The 23460-nt window shown below is 40.4% G+C and overlaps 1 protein-coding gene across 1 annotated transcript in view; it reads left to right on the forward strand.

Moving 5' to 3' along the window:
• Positions 1–23460, forward strand: part of LOC130907376 (adhesion G protein-coupled receptor F5-like) — a 54120-nt gene that overhangs the window by 26375 nt on the left and 4285 nt on the right. Inside the window, exons 11-17 of the mRNA XM_057822376.1 lie at positions 2716–2853; positions 2972–3156; positions 13069–13245; positions 13325–14698; positions 16517–16558; positions 19520–19573; positions 19664–19712. Of these exons, the coding sequence (XP_057678359.1) occupies positions 2716–2853; positions 2972–3156; positions 13069–13245; positions 13325–14698; positions 16517–16558; positions 19520–19573; positions 19664–19712 (2019 nt within the window). The remainder of the gene's footprint in view (positions 1–2715; positions 2854–2971; positions 3157–13068; positions 13246–13324; positions 14699–16516; positions 16559–19519; positions 19574–19663; positions 19713–23460) is intronic.

Consider the following 23460-nt stretch of genomic DNA (forward strand, 5'->3'; position numbering starts at 1 on the left):
TGCATGTCACACAAACATACACTGGGGCAAAAAGTATTTAGTCAACCACTAATTGTGCGAGTTCTCCCACTTGAAAATATTAGAGAGGCCTGTAATTGTCAACATGGGTAAACCTCAACCATGAGAGACAGAATGTGGGAAAAAAACAGAAAATCACATTGTTTGATTTTTAAATAATTTATTTGCAAATCATGGTGGAAAATAAGTATTTGGTCAATACCAAAAGTTCATCTCAATACTTTGTTATGTACCCTTTGTTGGCAATATTGGAGGCCAAACGTTTTCTGTAACTTCACAAGCTTTTCACACCCTGTTGCTGGTATTTTGACCCATTCCTCCATGCAGATCTCCTCTGATGTTTTAGGGCTGTCTTTGGGCAACACGGACTTTCAACTCCCTCCACAGATTTTCTATGGAGTTGCGATCTGGAGACTGGCTAGGCCAGTCCTGGACCTCGAAATGACCCTTAAGAAGCCACTCCTTTGTTGCCCTGGCTGTGTGTTTGGGATTATTGTCATGCTGAAAGACCCAGCCACGTCTCATCTTCAATGCCCTCGCTGATGGAAGGAGATTTTCACTCAAAATCTCCCGATACATTGCCCCATTCATTCTTTCCTTTACACAGATCAGTTGTCTTGGTCCCTTTGCAGAAAAACCGCCCCAGAGCATGATGTTTCCACCCCCATTCTTCACAGTGGGGATGGTGGAATTCAGTATTCTTTTTCCTTCAAATACGAGAACCTGTGTTTCTACCAAAAAGTTCTATTTTGGTTTTATCTGACCATAACACATTCTCCCAATCCTCTTCTGGATCATCCAAATGCTCTTTAGCGAACCGCAGACGGGCCTGGACGTGTACTTTCTTCAGCAGGGGACACGTCTGGCAGTGCAGGATTTGAGTCCATGGTGGTGCATTGTGTTACTGATAGTAGCGTTTGTTACTGTTGTCCCACCTCTCTGTAGGTCATTCACTAGGTCCCAGTGTATGGTTCTGGGATTTTTGCTCACCGTTCTTGTTATCATTTTGACACCACGGGGTGAGGAGGGATTTGAAAGTCCGTGTTGCCCAACGGCAGCCCCAAAACATCACTGTTCTAGAGGAGAGCTGCATGGAGGAGTGGGCCAAAATATCAGCAACAGTGTGTGAAAAGCTTGTGAAGAGTTACAGAAAACGTTTGGCCTCTGTTTTTAGCCAACAAAGGGTACATAACAAAGTATTGAGATGTTTTTTTGTGTATTGACCAAATACTTATTTTTCACCATGATTTGCAAATAAATTCTTTAAAAATCAAACAATGTGATTTTCTGTTTTTTTTTCCCCCAACATTCTGTCTCTCATGGTTAAGGTTTACCCATGTTGACAATTACAGACCTCTCTAATATTTCCAAGAGGAAGAACTTGCACAATTAGTGGTTGACTAAATACTTATTTGCCCCACTGTAGGGCCGTGTAAGCAATCTTAAAATATTGCTTATATAGCGCAGGGAGAAAACCAATCATTCTCAGGCTTATCCTCAATCCATTTTTTTAATGACTGTTGTCAAGCCTGGCCCTTCCTCAAAAGCCGTATTCAATGCAAGCTAGGCGCTAATAACGCACAGCTGCACCGCTACCGTAGCGTCTCTATCGCTCTTTGATGATGTACAGTAATTGCTGCATGAATTCAGATTTTGGAGACTTGACAGTACAGACCGCCGTGACATTCTGGAAAAATGTGGCACAGATCGGATTTGAACCACATACGAAAGTGACCAGATCGGATTTGAAATGGTCCAGTTCTATGTGACTTGTCACGTTCAGACCGTCAAGTTAATGCCTCACTCGAATCGGAAAAGAACAAAAAAATCAGATTCATGCATTAAGACCTGTAGTATGAACGTAGCGTTAGAGATAGGGTGAGAAATTCGGTTATCCGGGACAGACTCATGGTCGAGCCTCTACTCCTCCGCGTTTAGAGAAGCCAGCTGAGGTGGCTCGGGTATCCTGCCTCTTGGACGCGGTCTGGAGAGGTGTTCCGGACATGTCCCACCGGCGGGAAGCCCTGGGCACGACACTGGACACGCTACGCTAGAGAGACTATGTCTCTTGGCTGGCCCAACAATGCCTTGGGATCCCGCCGGAGGAGCTTGTTGAAGTGGCTGGGGAGAGGGAAGAAGTATGGGCTTCCCTGCTAAAGCTGCTGCCCCTGCGACCCGACCCCAGATTTAGCAGTTGATGATGGATAGATGGGTAGCATTTACCCAACATTGTGCACGGCCATTGTAAAAAGAGGCGAATAGTGGGATTTCAGACTGTCTGCTTTTAGTAACTAACATAACATTTGGAGCAGCGGTGCCCAAGTCCGGTCCTTGAGATCACCTATCCAGCCTATTTTCAATGTTTCCCTCCTCCAACACACCTGAATCAAATTATCAGGACCGTTATTAGGCTTCTGCAGAGCTTGATGGTGAACTGATCAAGATATTCAGGTGTGTTATGGTGGGAGAGGCGGAAAACAAGCTGGATAGGACACGACTTGGGCACCCCTGATTTAGAGGATCGATCTTTTGTAAAAGTATAGACATGTTATTTGGGGAGTTCAGAAGTTCTGGAATCCAGTCACAACTCTTGAGATTTTATGGGTTTCTCCAAATCACTGAATTCACCATTTTTTTTTTTTTTTAAATGATGACACTTTTACAGTATTGGGTTCTGTTTCCGCATGTTTGAACCAGCTGTGGTTGATCAAACAATCCAAGGAGAGACGACAATAACACAGACAGACTGTGATAACCAAGGATTAAATATAACTTGTGAAGTGAATGATTTCCCTCGTTTCAGAAGAAATACAACATTTTTGCTGTTCACAGCTGGTAAGTACTGAGACTCAAATGCCAACACCAAATACGGTGTAGACCCCCCCCCCCCCCCCCCCCCAGTCACATGCTCAGACACCATTTTGCTAATAGGTAAACATTTAATGTCTTTCAGGTGATTTCACATGCTTTGATGATCCTGAATTTGGAAATGGATTTTTAAATGAAGTGGGTAGAGCTTCTTGTGGACCAGATGAGGTGGGAGAAATAAATGCTATTTGCCGAGAAAGTGGAGAATGGGAAGATCGGGATGACAGCTGCACCCTTCAGATCTTTGCGGAACTACTTTTTCAATCTCAGGTGAGATCATTGACCCCCTTGATTTGAATTCTAGGAGAACAATTGGGAGCGGTACAATGGTACCTCGAGACGCAAAAGCTTCAGTTTGCCAAACATTTCACGAAGAGTTTTTCAAAGTTTTTTCAACTTCATATTACGAAAAATTATTCATCATACGAAAGATAATATGCACTGTAACAGATAATTCTCGCTCGCAGCAATGGAACAATGTAACCAAGCAGTGTTGTGCATGAACGCATTGAATGAAAATGTTCATATTTTGAGCGAACGTGAACTGAACACATTATATTTTTGTCTCATGAATGTTACTGTAAACGCGATTATTCTAGTGGTTGTGAGCGGCGTTTATAACCGCGTTCAAGGTCAGGTACTGGTGTTGTGCAGCAGTGTACCGTAAATCTCACGCAGAGCTCACTAGATATCATATAACAGAACAGTGATTTCCCCCATTAGATCTCCCAAGTCTCATCCCATTTGTTGGAGCCATATTAGTCATTGGCAAAGTTGTGTTGTTTCAGTGTTGGTCACTCATTGTATTGGTTTGTTGTATTTTGGAAAGAAATTGGTTTGTTTTTTGGAAAGATGGAACCCCCTTTTTGTACTTGATGGTACGGTAGCTGCAAATGGTGCACTAATCCAGTGTTTTTCAACCGGTGTAACTGTAATGTCCGTAGCTGTGTGTGGGGCCTTGAAGGGCCCATCCGACTGCAGAGTGGTGACGTAGCAGGAAACAAGCAAAGAGGGAGGGAGAACGGCGTGTAAGGGTAGTGAGCGGTTGCATGTTGCGGATGCCGCTGCTATTTTGATTATTATTTTCCTTTGTTGCCACAATAAAGTGGGAAATTCATCACCATCTCCTTTTTTTTCTATTTCCCCATTCGGGGCTATTATATTTTTTTTTATGTCGTCGGGCGGAGTTGCAGTAGGACGGAAGGAAGGAGTAGGTAGAAAGTTCTCGGTCGTGTGTAGATGAGCAAAGTATTGTATATGTCGTGTCCAAAAACTACTCGGATTTTTAGCCATCAACGACCTTGCTGTCCGCGACAATGTGGACCCCAGCACGTCTACTGCATATAATTTGGTTAGACTCGTCATGTGTCGATATACTCGAAAGTGTCCTATTTTATCCAAATGTGATGACCGTCAATCCTCCCCCTGTGTTTTATTACAACACATTTTTGAGAACAGCAAGGGGGCTAATGGCTAAAAATCCGAGCTGTTCTTGAACGCGACACGAGCATTGATCCATTCCAACAGCGCCATGGTACCAAGCAAGCTTAAACGTTATCTCCAAACGAAACACCCGTCGCTTCAAAACAACTCAATGGACTGTTTTGTTCACCTTTGTGAAAACACAGAGAAACGGGCAACTTTTTTGACAAAACTACGAAGGTAAATGAGAAAGCCCTCAAAGCCAGTTACCTTGTTGCTAAATCCAAAAAGTCCCACTCCGTGACAGACATGAATTAATACTACCTGCCTGCAAAGCTATTGTCTGCGAGGTGCTCGGCCCTGATGTGGTTAAAGGCATTGCTCAAGTCCCCCTGTCTGATAATTCTGAGCTTTTCAAGCCTAACTGCTATAAAAAAAAAAATAATAATAATAAAAATAGAGGAAGACTGAGCTGTTGAAGAATAAGGATATCGACTTTGTGTTCATCTAAACAGGCTCAAGTTTCACACTGAGTAAGTATACATATTGAGAAATTATTTTATAATTAAAATATACTGTGCAGAAAATAATTTTGGAACATTTTTAGTTTGTGGTGTGCCGCGAGATTTTTTCCAATGTAAAAATGTGCCTTGAGTCAAAAAAGGTTGAAAAACACTGCACTAATCAACTGACACCTATCAGGTGTGTTTAAATGGAAGTGAGAAGCCAGTTCTGTTTTGGACACAGACGGGGTAGCCACATAGTTTTTGACCACCTAAACCATCTGAACATTTTTAATAAACTTACAAGACATACGACCACGACTCATGACCACTGACCATTTACAAAACTTGCCAGAAGAAACCCCTCACCATTATTTGGATTGTGAACAAGCTTCGAAACGCCTGGATGCAATAAACCACAACTGGATCATCATCAGAAGGTGCGTCTGAAATTTTATACCCCGATACGCCCGGCTACCTGGTAATCGAAAGCTGGCATACCATTGGCTATGTGAACCCAGGGTGATGATGGGACATGTCCGTATACTACATTCATGAGTTCAGAATTAAAGCCTGTCCGACAAAACTGCAGAAAAAGCTATGTGATAAAAGCCCCGTAAAAAACAAACCTTAATAGCAGAAAATTATCCAACCTGACAACTCAAGCCACTTGAGGCTGTCACGGTTGTTGTTTTAGCAAATATGGCAGCTTTTTTTCCCGAAGCTTTTATGGCGGCCATTCTTTTATATTCAGTTGGACTCTAAATATTATACAAAGGTGCTAAATAAGCAAGTTACATCATAAACATACTTCTGCAACATGAATACGGCATAAATAAATGCATAGCTGCATGGGGAAAACGCGGTAAGAAAAAGCTTTCCTGTGTGTCCATGACCAAATGTACGTGCATATTCTTTTATTTATAGAAGGTTTTTGGTGTTTACTTTGGAATCGCTTCAATCGCGGCCAGTTGTAACGTTACGTGCATGTACAGAACAGCAAAGTTGCAATTTCTTGCTGTCCGTGACAATGTGGACCACAGCACGCCTACTGTACATCATTTGATTAGACTTGTCAAGTGTCGAAATACCTGAAAGTGTCCTTTCCATTTTATCCAAATGTGACCACCGTCAATCGTCCCCCTGTGTTGTATTCCAACATATTGTTGAGGACAGCAAGGTGGCTGATGGCTAGAAATCCGAGCAGTACTTGAACGCAACACGAGCAGCTACGTCATCGCCAAGCGAAACACCCGTCGCTTCAAAACAATTCGATGGACTGTTTTGTTCGCCTTCGTGAAAACTCAGAGAAACTGGCAACTTTTTGGGAAAATCTACAAAAGTAAATCAAAAAGCCCTCAAAGCTAATTACCTTGTTGCTGAACTTGTTGCTAAATCCAAAAAGTCCCACACTGTGGCAGAGAAATTAATACTACCTGCCTGCAAAGCCATTGTCAGCGAGATACTCAGCCCTGATGCGGTTAATGGCATTGCTAAAGTCCCCGGCTGACAATTCTGAGCTTTTAAAGCCTAACTGCTGTTAAAAAAAATAAAAACAGAGAGAGACTAACAGCTGTTAACAAAGATTCCTTCCAGGATATCAGCTTTGTGTTCACCTAAACAGGCCCAAGTTTCACACTGACTAAGTATAAATATTGAGAAATTATTTCTTAAATAAATATACTGTACAGAAAGTAATTTTGAAACATTTTTGGTCTGAGGTGTGCCGCGCGATTTTTTCCAATGTAAGAATGTGGCGTAACTCAGAAAAGCTTGAAAAACACTGATTTAGAAAATGACTACAAAACAAACAAAATATACACACCACAAAAAGAAGAAAATTAGAAAACGAGAACAATGTCTGGTACGAGAAGGATGAAACAGTTGCGTATCGCGAACACAGGATTTTATTGATGTTGGCAGGCAAAGAAAACAGGAATTGGAGAAAGGCTGTTGTCGGGTTGAGTAGGTCAGGCTGAGCAGGCTGATCAGGTTGGAGACTGGCGTCGTCGGGAAGAGCTGGATAGGCAGAGCGGGTCAAGGACATGGACAGTCAACATGCAGGAGTGTGCTCAGTCGCTGAGGAACTGACACTGAATGCCATAAGGCCGTGCCTTAAATGCACCGCTGTTAACCGTCATTTTTATGTAATCAGTTGCTCTTTGTAACGCATTAAGGAGCACACCGTTTTTGTGATGCATTAGTGTGATGGAATATGCTGACAGTTAGTAGAGAAGGGCAAAGCACATGACAAACATAAGGAACTTACAAGCGATGCTTTATCAATGCACAGGCAGTGGGATGAAATAGCTTGCAAGTAATGGCTAATGACATTAGTTCATCTTTTAGCACTCTGATCGCTATAAGCTCTTGTAGTCATGTGATAAAGTCCATATAACGTGCTGGAACCGAAAAAACTAGCTCCACTTAATTGCCACTAGTGGGCAACAAAGCGTTAGAAACAAAGACAGGCAAACAGAGGACATGCCGAAAATTTAGTGTTGTGTTTCAGTAGAGCTTGAATGAATCAGGCGATTTACATGTAAAACACTTTGATTCATAATATATACTGTATATATTTAAAAAAAGAAAAAAAGAAAATGACGATGATATGAAAGCCATGGCAGAACTAATTAATTTCGTAACCTGAGGTACCACTGTATTTCCCTAAAAAAAGGGGTTGTTTGTGCTCCCATTAAAGCAGTGAAAATCTCAGCGATTACAGTTTTTCTCAATTGCTTTGATATGTTTCGGAGATCAGAATTGAAATTCTCAAAATTACTTCCTCACAACATGATCCACAAGTGGCAAAACAACATGGAGTACCTGCAAAGGCCAGTTTTCTGTGCAAAATACTTCATCCATCACTCAAAATTAAATTTCTGTGTCAATGAACATGTCATTGCTGTCAGAATGATAACTCCTTGTTTCAATGTGTACAGACAAGACAGTCAAATTGCTTAGTCATCCTCTCAGTTGCATACCTGTCAACCCGACGCCATTGGCAATCTTCCAAATAGTGACGTATGCCCTTACAAAATGGTGACTAATCTTACAACGTTGTATATAGCGTGCAATATGAAACAAAAATAAAACTCAATTTTTAAAATAATATGAATTTATTGGTAATATTGCCACATATAACCTGGTGCAATCAATATCTTCAGCTACATCATGATTACTAAAATTTAACAGTGACTTTTGTTAAAATTGTATGTAGCACTTTTGGCAATTTCTATAATGTCTTTTGATGGCTGCACTTCAGCTCGCACTTCAGTTTGACTTGAAGGTAGTTCGTTAGTGTGTCCAATTATATAAATTAAAAAGGTCAGTTGATATAATTAACTTACCGGTGCAATCTTTGAGTCAGGGAACATTTCTTTTGCTAATTTGTCACAGCATAGCTTTTCATTCTGCAGACTGCATCTTTATGACCAGTGTTGTTAATCTTACTTTTAAAAAGTAATTAATTACAGTTACAAATGACTTCTCCCAATAATTGAGTTAGTAACTCAGTTACCTAAATGAAAGAGTAATTAGTTACTTGGCAAAGTAACTGGTGTTACCTTTCATGTTTTTTTTCTTCATTAAAAAAAAATAACAAAACAAAAACATAGTAACCTTTGCCATGTTTGCTATTGTATGCTAAGTCATTTGATGTTGTGAATCAACCGTTAAAGTTGTTAAAATTGCTCCCGTTTTTGCATTAGTTCCCTTCTGTCGACTTTCGACATGTGAAAGTTTTAAAACTGTTTCATCATTTAAAGATAGATTCAAGTCGAGATTTTGCCGATTTAGGAGTATTTTAGATAAAAAGTTACTTAGGTTCGCTAGGAAGGTTCACTACAACATAGCCTTTCTGAGACGTCTACTGCTTTAAGATGGCGGCGGTTTGCCAACAGCGGCAAGTGTATCATTTCGCATCTAGTTCATATACAGTGCCTTGCAAAAGTATTCGGCCCCCTTGAATCTTGCAACCTTTCGCCACATTTCAGGCTTCAAACGTAAAGATATGAAATTTAATTTTTTTGTCGAGAATCAACAACAAGTGGGACACAATCGTGAAGTGGAACAACATTTATTGGATAATTTAAACTTTTTTAACAAATAAAAAACTGAAAAGTGGGGCGAGCAATATTATTCGGCCCCTTTACTTTCAGTGCAGCAAACTCACTCCAGAAGTTCAGTGAGGATCTCTGAATGATCCAATGTTGTCCTAAATGACCGATGATGATAAATAGAATCCACCTGTGTGTAATCAAGTCTCCGTATAAATGCACCTGCTCTGTGATAGTCTCAGGGTTCTGTTTAAAGTGCAGAGAGCATTATGAAAACCAAGGAACACACCAGGCAGGTCCGAGATACTGTTGTGGAGAAGTTTAAAGCCGGATTTGGATACAAAAAGATTTCCCAAGCTTTAAACATCTCAAGGGGCACTGTGCAAGCCATCATATTGAAATGGAAGGAGCATCAGACCACTGCAAATCAACCAAGACCCGGCCGTCCTTCCAAACTTTCTTCTCAAACAAGGATAAAACTGATCAGAGATGCAGCCAAGAGGCCCATGATCACTCTGGATGAACTGCAGAGATCTACAGCTGAGGTGGGAGAGTCGGTCCATAGGACAACAATCAGTCGTACACTGCACAAATCTGGCCTTTATGGAAGAGTGGCAAGAAGAAAGCCATTTCTCAAAGATATCCATAAAAAGTCTCATTTAAAGTTTGCCACAAGCCACCTGGGAGACACACCAAACATGTGGAAGAAGGTGCTCTGGTCAGATTAAATCAAAATTGAACTTTTTGGCCACAATGCAAAACGATATGTTTGGCGTAAAAGCAACACAGCTCATCACCCTGAACACACCATCCCCACTGTCAAACATGGTGGTGGCAGCATCATGGTTTGGGCCCGCTTTTCTTCAGCAGGGACAGGGAAGATGGTTAAAATTGACGGGAAGATGGATGCAGCCAAATAAAGGAATATTCTGGAAGAAAACCTGTTGGTATCTGCACAAGACCTGAGACTGGGACGGAGATTTATCTTCCAACAGGACAATGATCCAAAACATACAGCCAAATCTACAATGGAATGGTTCAAAAATAAACATATCCAGGTGTTAGAATGGCCAAGTCAAAGTCCAGACCTGAATCCAATCGAGAATCTGTGGAAAGAGCTGAGGACTGCTGTTCACAAACACTCTCCATCCAACCTCTCTGAGCTCGAGCTGTTTTGCAAGGAAAAATGGGCAAGAATGTCAGTCTCTCGATGTGCAAAACTGATAGAAACATACCCCAAGCGACTTGCAGCTGTAATTGGAGCAAAAGGTGGCGCTACAAAGTATGAACGCAAGGGGGCCGAATAATATTGCACGCCTCACTTTTCAGTTTTTTATTTGTTAAAAAAGTTTAAATTATCCAATAAATTTTGTTCCACTTCACGATTGTGTCCCACTTGTTGTTGATTCTTGACAAAAAATTAAAATCCTATATCTTTATGTTTGAAGCCTGAAAAATGGCGAAAGGTTGCAAGGTTCAATGGGGCCGAATACTTTTGCAAGGCACTGTATATGTTATATCTGGCATAGCATCATGTGGGCGTAGTTTGTAGGCTGTCGGCTCCAGTCAGGTATTATTGGAGCCACCTAGCCTTGCATCGCGTTTGCAACGGCGTCACAACTCCCTCTTTCCCACTCCAGCTCTTCTCTCTCAGTGTCTGACTTTTTTCACGTCATCCAACGAACGTAGTAACGCATAGTAATGTGCATTATCTCGTTGCCGAAACGGTGACAAAATCTGAACGGAGAAAAAAAAAAAACGTAATGCACGAAAAACGTACAGATTCTGAATGTACGGCGTTCACATTCAAAAATCGGTGCTCACTTGTACAAATTACGCCGAAACCGTACAACTTGACAGGTATGCAATTGAACAGTTACTCTGGTGGAAGGCTGCAATGCTGAAGATGGTGTAAGTTTTGATGAAAATTGCAAGTTGCACCTTTGTGTGTGCAAGATTAAATGCAAGAGACTGGACAAGATTCAGTTTACACTTTTACTGTTTTTACAACCTTTCCAGACCATCTCATTGGAATACAGAAAGCAAAAGACAGCACTGAGTATCACAAAGAAACATAACATAAAAGAAAAATTAGAAATGTCAACATAAGACAATCAGCACAACTAAACTTCAAATGCTGTCAGGATTATTCACCCATTCTTTCTCCACATCTTGACGTTCCTCTATGGCCACAAATTTTCATCCACGTCACAATAGGTGTCCTCACTTGCTATGCAGCATGGGTAGAATCTTCTTGAATGCTTTACCCAGCTTTTGCAGGGATCTGCTGTGATGTCACTGCATGCTGCATTAATGGCATCCAGGAGAGGCATCTGATTGTGAGGCTGGCGATCATACAATTTTCATCTCCATGTGGAGAAAAAAAATCTTCTATGGGATTGAGGAATGGGGAGTATAGTGTTCAGAACTTCACTTGAAAATATTAGAGAGGTGCTCCCAACTCTCTGTAGGTCATTCACTATAGGTCACCCCATGTGGTTCTGGGATTTTTGCTCACCATTCTTGTTATCATTTTGACGCCACGGGGTGAGGTCTTGCATGGAGCCCCAGATCTAGGGAGATTATCAGTGGTCTTGTATGTCTTCCATTTTCTAATAATTGTTCCCACAGTTGATTTCTTTACACCAAGCGAAGAGTGAAGAGTTACAGAAAACGTTTGGCCTCTGTTACTGCCAACAAAGGGTACATAACAAAGTATTCAGATGAACTTTTGGTATTGACCAAATACTTATTTTCCACCATAATTTGCAAATAAATTCTTTAAAAAATCAAACCATGTGATTTTCTGTTTTTTTCTTTCCACATTCTGTCTCTCATAGTTGAGGTTTACCCATGTTGACAATTACAGGCCTCTCTAATCTTTTCAAGTTGGAGAACTTGCACAATTGGTGGTTAACTAAATACTTATTTGCCCCACGGTATGTATGCATGCAATGTAGTAATGACTAGATGTTGTGGGTGGTGAGACTATTCAATAGAAACCCATGATTATCCATTTTGACCATCATGGTAGATGCGGCTGATAACGTAGGAAATGGCAGAGAAGTGTACAAAGTCATTTGCATGGATGCACAAAAACATCTGCAACTTGCTCAAAGGAATGAGAAACTGTTTTTTCAGATGTTCACTCGTAATGAACATGTACCGTAATTTTCGCACTATAAAGCGCACTTGACGACAAGCTGCCACACGCCAAATTTGACACGAAAACGTCATTTGCTCATAGATAAGCCGCACTGGACAATGAGCCACAGCTGTCTTCACTGTATTGTCAGATATTTACGCCAAAAGATATCATCCGGTAACACTTTTTGACAGCGGCATCATAAGACCAAATGAACCACCATGAAGCTTTGCAGCCAATTGGTTCAAAGCTTCATGGTTCATTGCTTCAAGAAGCTTCAATTTGGCCATCACTTTTCTCTTTGGGGAGAGAGTGAACCTCTGCTGCCACCTGTCATCAACACTGTTGTCGTCCAACATGCCTCCTAGCATGCATTGCAGCGCTATAGATAAATAGCAAATCAAAATTCATGTTCTGTGCTAATTATTTCTTCAGTTACTCTTCTAGTTGTTTAATTTACAGCAAGTTACGGAATTTGGTAATACTTTATTTGACAGTGGCGCCATAAGACCATCATGTTGAGTACATGACACTACCATGAGCGTTAATGAATGCCATTTATGACGGGTACCATTTTGTGTCATCCAGCAAATTATCTCCCTTTTGAACAGATGTAAAAGAATGGTGTTAGCCACATAATTTGCCGGATTACATTTAATGACATCTGTCATAAGCATTCATTAATGCCCATGATAATGTAATGATGTAATTATGAGGGCAGTTTTATGCCATTTTATCACGTCGCTGTCAAATAAAGTGTTACAGATTAACCCAAATAAATCAACAAATAAGCCGCACTGGACTATGAACCGCAGGATTCAAAATGAGGGAAATAAGTAGCGGTTTATAGTCCGAAAATTACAGTAGTTTTGAGAATCGCAAGTGTGATCTAAGAAACGCACCAAAGCAATTGAGAAAAACTGTAGTAGAGAGTAACAATTTGCAAAGATTAAATGGATTTTCCTGAGTTGGATAATTTCAGTGGTCTTTATAGACAACTTTAAAGCATGTATTGTTTGTAACATTTGCCCCCCCCCCCCCCCTCCCCCTCCAGTTTTTGAATGAAACCTTTTTGCCAGAGTTTCTGGAAGCACTGAGTACTGCCACTACGACACTGAGTGAGCAAGTGACTGAATCCCCAAACAACATTGAAGCCATCGTTAGAATTCTTGACAATGTAGCAACCTTTGTAACGACATCAGAAATTGAGATAACTCAGGAGTCAATGGAGGTAAGTCCTTCGTTCATCTCACCCAAATATTTTGAAATAATGTTGTGACTGTTCATCTTTCCTGTCTTTTTTTATGCAGGATGTCCTTTTAACCACAAGTGTCCTTACCCAAGATCGTGCAATAGAAGCATGGGACACTCTTAACCGTGAAGCTGTCATCGAAATCCTGGGAGAAAGAACCTTTTCTCCTAGAAATGAGAGTCTTAGCTCACTATTGCTATTTTCTCTTGAGGGTATAACAAGTGCACTGACCAACGCTTCTTTTACCATCGAGACACCGTTGATTCTCTTGAACAAAACTACATTCGCAGACAGTTTCAATGGGGATTTTAATTCTACAGTGGAGATAGAAATACAGGAGGCTACTGGAGCAACAAACCTCACCGTAATAACCTTTGAATCTCTGGATAATGTACTTCCTCCAAGAGATGAAAACAACGCTTCAGGCAGGGTCATTAATGGGAGAGTCGTACTTGTTCAGTCTGACTCCAACATAGACAACATTACATTTAGCTTTGACGTCATAAATGAGAATCTGACAAGACCTCAGTGTGTGTTTTGGAACTTTACCCTGTTCGAAGGTCTTGGAGGATGGGACGATGAAGGTTGCGAGCTGGTTGTAAGTGAGAATGATACGGTTACGTGTCAGTGTGACCATTTGACCTCATTTTCAATACTAATGTCACCTAATGTAATACAAAGCATTGTGTTGGATTTCATAACATACATTGGGGTCGGCATTTCCATTTTGTCTTTAATTATATGCCTATGCATTGAGGCTGCTATCTGGAGAAAAGTTATCAAGAGCAGTACAGCACACTTACGGCATATTTGCATTGTTAACATTGCATTGTCCCTCCTCATTGCAAACATTTGGTTCATTGTCGGTGCAGGTGTCTCTGCAGGAAATAGAAGCAATGCAAGGGCATGCACTGCTGTTACCTTTTTCATCCATCTCTTTTACTTAGCCCTCTTTTTTTGGATGTTAAATTATGGCTTGTTGCTGTTTTATTACACAGCCTTTGTCTTTGGAAGCCTTTCGAAAATAACTTTGTTGGCTGTTGGATTCTGTGTTGGCTATGGGGCCCCACTGATTATCACAACGATTACTATAGCCGTAACTGCACCGGTTAACGAATATATTCAGGAAACTGCAGTATGCTGGCTCAACTGGAATAGGTCCAGAGCGCTGCTGGCATTTGTGGTTCCGGCATTGCTGATTGTGTTTATAAATGTTATCATCCTAATTGTAGTTATAGCTAAACTACTGAGGAGTCGAGGAAGGGCAAGTACTGTGGTAGGGGATGAGAAGAATGTCATTGGGGACCTTGCTCGGACAGTGACCCTTCTAACACCATTTTTTGGAATAACGTGGAGTCTTGGAGTGGGAACACTACTTGACCCTGACAATCTTGGACTACATGCTACGTTTGCCCTCTTTAATTCTCTACAGGTAAGATTTACTCTACAGTACATTTGTTTCGTTTATCCTTTGGAGGCAAACACTACCTCCAATAGAGTGTGTGTTGTAGTTTTGTGTAGAAATAGTTGGCCAGCTCAAGGGCATAGGTTTGGTCTCAACATTGGTAGGGACAATATAACAGCATAACCTGCATGTACACTTTTTGCTGGGGACAGGACATTAATAAAACCAAACAGATTACAGTATTAAACGGGGGTCAGGACAGGTCTACATTTCTCACAGATATGAACCTAATTAATTGATAGGCTAAATTATCAATGCAAACTAAATCTATATTGAATTATACAACCCCTAGCAAAAAGCATGGAATCACCAGTCACTTAGACATTTTATCATGTAAACGAACTCTGATAAAAAGCTTGAAAAAATAATGAATTAGTTCAAAAATGCAACTCTTTAGCATTCAGAAACACTAAAAGAAATGAATAAAAAACTTTGTGGTGGTCAGTCAATATTACTTTTATAGAGTAAGTGCAGGGAAATATATATGGAATCACTCCATTCTGAGGAAAAAAATATGGAATCATGAGAAACAAACAAAGAAATAACAATCAAAACACATCTCTAGTATTTAGTAGCACCACCTCTGGCTTTTATGACAGCTTGAAGTCCCTGAGACATGGACTTGATGAGTATTCTTCATCAAATCTCTTTGATTGCAATTGCCAGATCATCGTTGCAGGTCAGAGCCTTGCTGTGGACCATTTTTTTCAATTTCCACCACAGGTTGTCAATAGGGTTGTATTGGTATCTGGGCTATTTGCAGGCCATTACATTGACTGGACGAGTCTTTCTCCAAGGAATGCTTTAACAGTTTTAGCTCTGTGGCATGATGCATCGTCATCTTGGAAAATGACATATTTTCAATTGAAGGGATAAGCGAAGCTGTCTAAAATTTCAATGTAAACTTGTGCATTTATGGAAGATTTAACCACAGCCATCTCCCCAGTGTCTTTGCCTGACATGCAGCCTCATATCATCAAGGACTGAGGGAATTTTGATGTTTTCTTCAAACAATCATCTTTGTAAATCTCACTGGAAAGCACCAAACCAAAGTTACAGCATCATCGCCTTGTCCAATGCAGATTCTTGACTCTTGACACCTTGTCCAATGCAGATTCTTGAATATTGACAAGGTGATGATGCTGGAACTTTGGTTTGGTGGTGTTCCAGTGAGATTTACAAAGATTACTTGAAGCCCCAGTATGTTTGGCTTCTTCCAGTTTCTTCCATTTTCTAATAATTGCTCCAATGGTGGATCTTATGTCACCAAGCTGCTTGGCAATTGCCCCGTAACCCTTTCCAGTCTTGTGGAAGTCTAAAATTCTGTCTGTGGTGTCTTTGGACAGCTCTTTGGTCTTGACCGTGTTAGTAGTTGGAGTCTGTCTGATTTTATGGGGTGGACAGGTGTTTATATGCAGCTAACCGCCTCAAACAGGTCAAAAAGTCGGACTCAAAAAGTCTAACTGCACTCTTCTTATTCTCACAGACTCACAAATTTAGCTAATAGACAGGTGTTCAAATACTTATTTGCAGCAGTATAATACAAATAAATTGATCAAAAATCATACACTGTGATTTCTGGATTTTTCTTTTTTTTTTGTCGTTAGACTGTCTCACAGTGGACAAGCACCTACCATCAAAATTTCAAACACCCTAACATAATTTCTAAGTGGGAGAACTTGTAAAATCGCAGGGTGTTCAAATACTTATTTTCCTCACTATATTTTGAATCAGACAACATATTGTATACAGTTTGATTTTCTAATTCTCTCTCCCTTTACATAGGGTTTCTTCATATTGGTTTTTGGAACGCTCTTGGACAGTAAGGTATGTGCCTCTAATACAAAAATGAAATAATACAGTTTAAAAAAGAAAAAAAGTACAGTTGTACCTCTACTTACAACATTAATTGGTTCTGAAAGTAGTCTCGTAACCGGAAAATTTTGACATGTAAATGCCCTGACCTGTTCCAAGCACTACTGACACGCCCCATTAAATTTTATATTTGGGGTGAAACGGGAATAAAACAACAGCCAAACATATTCAAATAATTCCCTATACCTAACCATTTGTACCTGTACTGTAATAGATAATAGAACAAAATGCAAATAAAAAAATATATCTTACCATTCGAGAGATTCTTTCACGAGATCAGTGGTACCTATCTCACTTTTCGTGACTCAAAAACGCGAAGAGACCTATGTTCTAATGTGCTACTAATTTAAGGAATTAGGCTTCCCAGCCAAGCCGCCGGAACAGCGATAGCTGAACCAGAAGGAGTCCAGCTTCGTCCACAGCAAGTCGGTCGGAAAGCCAAAATCCACGCGTCCATTCCAGCGTTAACCTTTTGTACTGACTCCATTTTGAACGGTTTAAAGAAGGCTCACCGAAAACAGGTTGACAATTTGTGATAAAAAAGAAAGACAAAACAGACAAACAACTGATACATCGGAACGTTCCCGAGAAGCCACAGTTGTTAGCTAAATTTTGAGTCTTTTGAAAGCTGCGGTGGAGCGGGCCGGGCGGAAGGCGTGCCTGGGTGTTGTCTTCTGTGGCAGGTTTGGGCAGTCAATTTCGTGTGTCATCTGTCATGACTGGGTCGTGGTTGCCACGGCAACCGAGGCATGCCTTGACGTCTAAGACGCCGAGCTATCAACTTGTTGCCTTGTTGGGGGGGGGTGTCCTGACCCCACCGAAGAGATGCTGACGTCTTTTCCTTCGCTTATTAGGCGAGGGCTGATAAGCTGGTCCACTTTACTGTGTCACAGGGCATGGAGTGAAGTCTGCCTAAACTATGGTTAAATGCTTTACTATAATGAATGTGTTAGACTAATGCAAACAGTTATACGGTGTCTGCGAGAAAAGTAACTATCCCCTACGTGGTAATGAACCATCTGTTGGCTTAAAAAAACTCTTCGTGAGACAAAAACACGAGTGGCCTCGTCAACAACAACACCATCGTGCCTGTGCATGTCGTCATACTGTGACACCCAAATTGAAACGTCATCAGCAATAGGCCAATAGGAGAGCAGATTCCCATTACGGAGGCATGATGGGAAATGATATGACCAATAGGGCAGCAGGATCTTATGGCGCGACATTTAAAAGCAGAAAGCAGGAAGTACATACTTATCTTTTACAGTATTGTATAGTATTTTTGCCTCTGGTAACAAGGGGCAATATTTTCCCGTTTAAACATTTCATAACATGAAAATTACGTTTGTAGAGATGTTCATGAGTAGAGGTACCACTGTAGCACTTTATTCATTCATATCAACGGTAGTTGTCATGTCATAATTATCAAAAGTCTTTAGAACCCACCTTCAAGTAAAGTTTGTGTAAAGTTAGCTCGCGGTACTCTTTTTAGTGTCAAGGCTGTCTGAGTAAGCTTTCAGGCAACGTCATAAAAATATTTGTAATTGCTATTTTTTTAAGTGTCCAGTGAAAAGTAAAACGAACCAAACGTTTTTTTTTTAATTAAATAAAGCCAAAAAGAGAGTGTGCAGTAATCATGTCCAGTTAAATATTGTAACAGAAGCAGTCATTTGGTGTCATATCCGAGCAGTTTCAACATAGTTGTCGCTTCAAATCAAACTACTCATTGGCAGTTTAAAGGCACAGAAAACATCAAGTGGAAAATGACCTTCATGTGAAAGACAGTTGGCCATAGTATTTAAGTATGTAAATCTCAAATTCCTTAGAACTATTATTATAGAGAAAATAATACTTAAACACAAAAGTATAACACACGACAGGAGCCATTTTGTGACATTAATTATGCCAATGCCGACACAAGCACAGATGCGTGTCATAATGAGTATTAATGACGTCACAAGGAAGGGCGGGCAATCTGGGATACTTTCATTTGATTGGTTTAAATAGTGCAAGCTTTAATAAAATGTCTACCCATTTCAGGCAACCATTTCCTAGAAATGTTGTCTTTTATTCACATTTTTCTCCATTTTTACATTTCCGAAAAATGTAATTTTCTGTTTTCTAATGTTACCCCCAAAGGAATGGAGAACACTAAATGGATGTTTTGTTAGTGCTTATTTTGAAATGAACAGTCAATCAGTATTATAACCGTATATCGTATAGCCAGAGCTCTCTTCAACACTTTCACATCAATTTGCTAAAAACAAATTATGGCGAGTGACGTGGTAAAAAATGGCAGAGACGGGCTTTGTTTTTAACACTTGCTGTTCTTGTGCCCCATACACCGCACTACCCCAAGAAACAACACACTTTATTGTACAGAACACACATTACATAACAACAGCCGTGAGAGTAGTGATTACTCTGTCGTGGTACCCACAACTCCCCATCAACCATTGCGGCAGAACAGATAAATTATAGGCGCTACAATATTTTACTCTTAGTTCATAAAAGAGTAAAAGATTTAGTCACCAAATCGATGTGAAGTACTAAGTAAAGTAAGTGAAGGTGCTGAAGAGAGCTATGGTTGACAGCGCGGTTCACTGTGGAAGTGTGCGGGAACGTTATGGTGTTAGAAAAGTGCAAAATAGACAAGGTAGATCTGCGCATGTCTGAAAGAACTCCCAAAGAACACTGGGTGCAAAAAAATATTTTTCGTAATTTGAATTGAGTAAACTGAGATACCTCAAGTTAGGCGTGTTTTCCAGCCCCAAATTACTACTTATGTATTAAAAATTAGTATTCACAACAGGTTGATTTTAATTGAGTTTGGTTCACTTTTGATATTTAATTAAGTTGTGTATTAGCATTTACAGTGAGACTGTGCTAATTTGTGTGCATTACTATTTTCAGGTCCGGTCAGAAATTTCGAAAGTCATACCTCAAACCTCTGTTAGTGGGACAAGAGTAAGAACATAATCCATCCGTATTTTGTTAGCAGCTCACGTATCCTTTCTCCAATCATGTACTAACATGTGGTTGTTTCAATTCTTCTAGACTGCCAGTTCTGGAAACTCAAGTAGCTGGCAGTTTTGGAAGAAAAAAGGTATTATAACTTCACTGCTATTGTTCACTGAAAAAAGATGGATATATGCTCTAGTTTTTGCTTCAATACAGAAAAACTTTAACTGACAAGTAATCAACTATTGTTTTAATGAATTTCCAATACTGCTTACTCTGTTTAGGTTTGTGTGAGCTTGGTTCAAACAAACCCTTCTTTTAAATGAAGGTATTGAATGGAATCAGTTTATGAACAGATTCATTCCTTACTCACTTAAGATCAGCAAAACTGACAACTTTAGAAAAACTAAGTTTTCGAGATTCACTACAATCAAAAGAATTGACGGTCCCATCCCTTTCCTGCTAGCTTTAAGCAGACTACTTCTTGGACCATTCACTAGTTATATGCGAATTGTAAAATTTGGGACAGCTTCCCAACAGCTAGTCTGTTCCAAGCCGACGTGGTTGTTCTGTTCTGTTTTGTTTTTTTATTTTCTTTTAATGAGCTGTGAATCCTTCATATTACTCAATATACACAACTATCTTATAACAAAATATATATTATAGAGTACTGTTCTACTAATACAGAAGGATCTACAGCAGATGTCTCCAAACTGGTCCTCGAAGGCCGCTGTGGGTCCTGTTTTTTTTCCCTCCCGATCGAGCACAGATTGTTTAACACAGTGTTTTTCAACCTTTTTTGAGCCGGTCATTTAAAAAAATCCCAAGGCACGCCACCATAAAAAATATGTCAAAATAAATGTCTGTAAACTTTAGTAACATAGAACAGAGATCAAACAAACACAAAGAAAAAAACATTTTATTATCCTATAAATATTTTTTACTTTCAGTGTGACACCTGAGCTTGTTGTATTGGAGTATGGATCATTGCATTCCTGTTAAAAGTTGATCCCGCACAGCAAGGGCGTAGGTTTGGTCTCAACATTTGTAAGGACGGTATACAGTGGGGAGAACAAGTATTTGATACACTGCCGATTTTGCTGGTTTTCCCACTTGCAAAGCATGTAGAGGTCTGTAATTCGTTTCATAAGTTCTCTTCAACTGTGAGGGACGGAATCTAATACAAAAAAACAGAAAATCACGTTGTATGATTATTAAATAATAAATTCGCATTTAATTGCATGAAATAAGTATTTGATACATCACAAAAATCGAACTTAATATTTGGTACAGAAACCTTTGTTTGCTATTACTGATACCAAACGTTTCCTGTAGTCCTTGACAAGGTTTGCACAAACTGCAGCAGAGATTTTGGCCCACTCCTCCATGCAGATCTTCTCCAGAGCCTTCAGGTTTTGGGGCTGCTGCCGGGCAACACGGACTTTCAGCTCCCTCCATAGATTTTCTATTGGGTTCAGATCTGGTGACTGGCTAGGCCACTCCAGGGCCTTAAGATGCTTCTTACTGAGCCATTCTTTAGTTGCCTTGGCTGTGTGCTTTGGGTCGTTGTCATGCTGAAAGACCCAGCCACGACCCATCTTCAGGGCTCTCACTGAAGGAAGGAGGTTGTCAGCCAAGATCTGGCGATACATAGCCCCATCCATCCTCCCCTCAAAACTGTGCAGTCGTCCTGTACCCTTGGCAGAGAAGCAGCCCCAAAAAATGTTTCCTCCTCCATGTTTCACGGTTGGGATGGTATTCTTGGGGTTGTACTCATCCTTCTTTTTCCTCCAAACACGACGAGCCAAGTTTAGACCAAAACGTTCAATTTTGGTCTCATCCGACCACATGACCTTCTCCCATTGCTCCTCTGGATCATCCAGATGGTCAATGGCAAACTTCAGACGTGTCTGGACATGCACTGGCTTGAGCAGCGGGACCTTGCGTGCGCTGTAGGATTTTAATCCATGACGGCGTAATGTGTTTCCGATGGTTTTCTTCGAGAATGTGGTTCCAGCTCTCTTCAGGTCATTGACCAAGTCCTGCCGTGTAGTTCTGGGCTGATCCCTCACCTTCCTCATGATCAGTGATGCCCCACGAGGTGAGATCTTGCATGGAGCCCCAGAACGAGGCAGATTGACCGTCAACTTGAACTTCTTCCATTTTCTAATAATCGCTCCAACAGGTGTTACCTTCTCACCAAGTTGCTTGCTTATTTTCCTGTAGCCCACCCCAGCCTTGTGCAGGTCTATTATTTTATCCCTGATGTCCCAGTTGTGGAGAGGTTGGAGTTTGTTTGTTTGAGCATGTGAACAGGTGTCTTTTATACAGGTAACAAGTTCAACAGGTGCTGTTACTTCCGGTAATGAGTGGAGAACAGGAGTGGTTCTTAAAAAAGAACTAAGAGCCGAAATATTTACTAGTTGGTAATGTATGAAATACTTATTTCATGCAGTTAAATACAAATTTATTATTTAAAAATTATACAATGTGATTTTCTGGATTTTTGTATTAGATTCCGTCCCTCACAGTTGAAGAGAACTTATGATACAAAGTACAGACCTCTACATGGCTTGCAAGTGGGAAAACCAGCAAAATCGGCAGTGTATCAAATACTTGTTCTCCCCACTGTAACAGCATAACCTGTATCCAAGGGCGTAGGTTTGCATAGGAACGATAGGGACAAAACACTACCAACTTTTCAGGATGCTCAAATTGTCCCCACCAACTTTTAAGCAACCTTATTTGCATTATATAATGTGCTCACTTATATAGGTCATTTAGATCGTCTTCCGATATGTTGTAACGATAGAATTGATCCTACCATTATTAAGTGAATTATTTTCATTATTTCCAGACTTACATTTACCCCCATATGACTTGCTGAATGACCCAGTCCATGTTTTTTTTTCCTCAAACGCACATTTGATTGGCTGATGACTTGACCCCCTCCACCCCACATGCACACTCTCGCAGTACAGAATTACGTTACATGTCCACATGCCGCCTCCTCCGCCCGCTTCGAAGAGGGATATTAGAAGTTTTTTTTTTTCGGACAGCAGCCGCTGTAAGTAAGGTGAACAGTCATTGTTGTGAAGGTGGGAAACAGTGGGCACCACTAATTTTGCTTCTGAAAGTCTGACCTGCATTACCATTACATTAAACTGAACTTGCTAACCTGAGTAGGAAGCTGCTTCAGGAGAAGTGTCACCCTGTATGTGTATTCTACTATGTTAATGTTAATTAAACTGAGAAATATGGTAAACTCTGCTCAGCTGTAAGAAATGTAGTGAACCAAGGTTTACACCAGTGGTCTCCAAACTTTTCCACATAGGGCCGCAGTGGGTGCCGGATTTCACTCCAACAAAGCAAGACCACACCTTTTCACCAATCTGGTGTTTTATAAGTCTAATCAGTTGATTGCAGTCAGGTGCTGCTTGTTTTAGTAGAAACCACATTGGTTAAAAGGTCTGTGCTTGATCGGTATGAACAAAAACCAGGACCCACAGCGGCCCTCGAGGACCGGTTTGGAGACCCCTCGTTTACACTCTTCTCCCTAGTTTTCATTTTTATTTTGCTCATGTTGTCTTAAAGGAGCCCAAAGGAGCTTTTATTTTTTGTTGAGTTTGGCTGTGCTTGTGGACAAAAGTAGTGTTTTTCCTGAAGGAAGGCTCCATTTTTATTTATTTTTGTTATTCCCTGACTAAGACTTTTTTTTGTTGTTGTTGATATATTTAATTTATTCAGACAGAAAATTTTGAGTGGTAATAAGACAAAGGTTGGGTTTTTTTGCATTCCTGGATAGTGAAGAGATATGCAATTTTGAATTTCATTCTATGTTAATACACACATTTGTGTTGAAATATTGCAATTTAAATTTGCTAATAAAATCC

Source organism: Corythoichthys intestinalis, chromosome 19 (genome assembly GCF_030265065.1).
Source record: "Corythoichthys intestinalis isolate RoL2023-P3 chromosome 19, ASM3026506v1, whole genome shotgun sequence".
NCBI classification, from domain to species: domain Eukaryota; kingdom Metazoa; phylum Chordata; class Actinopteri; order Syngnathiformes; family Syngnathidae; genus Corythoichthys; species Corythoichthys intestinalis.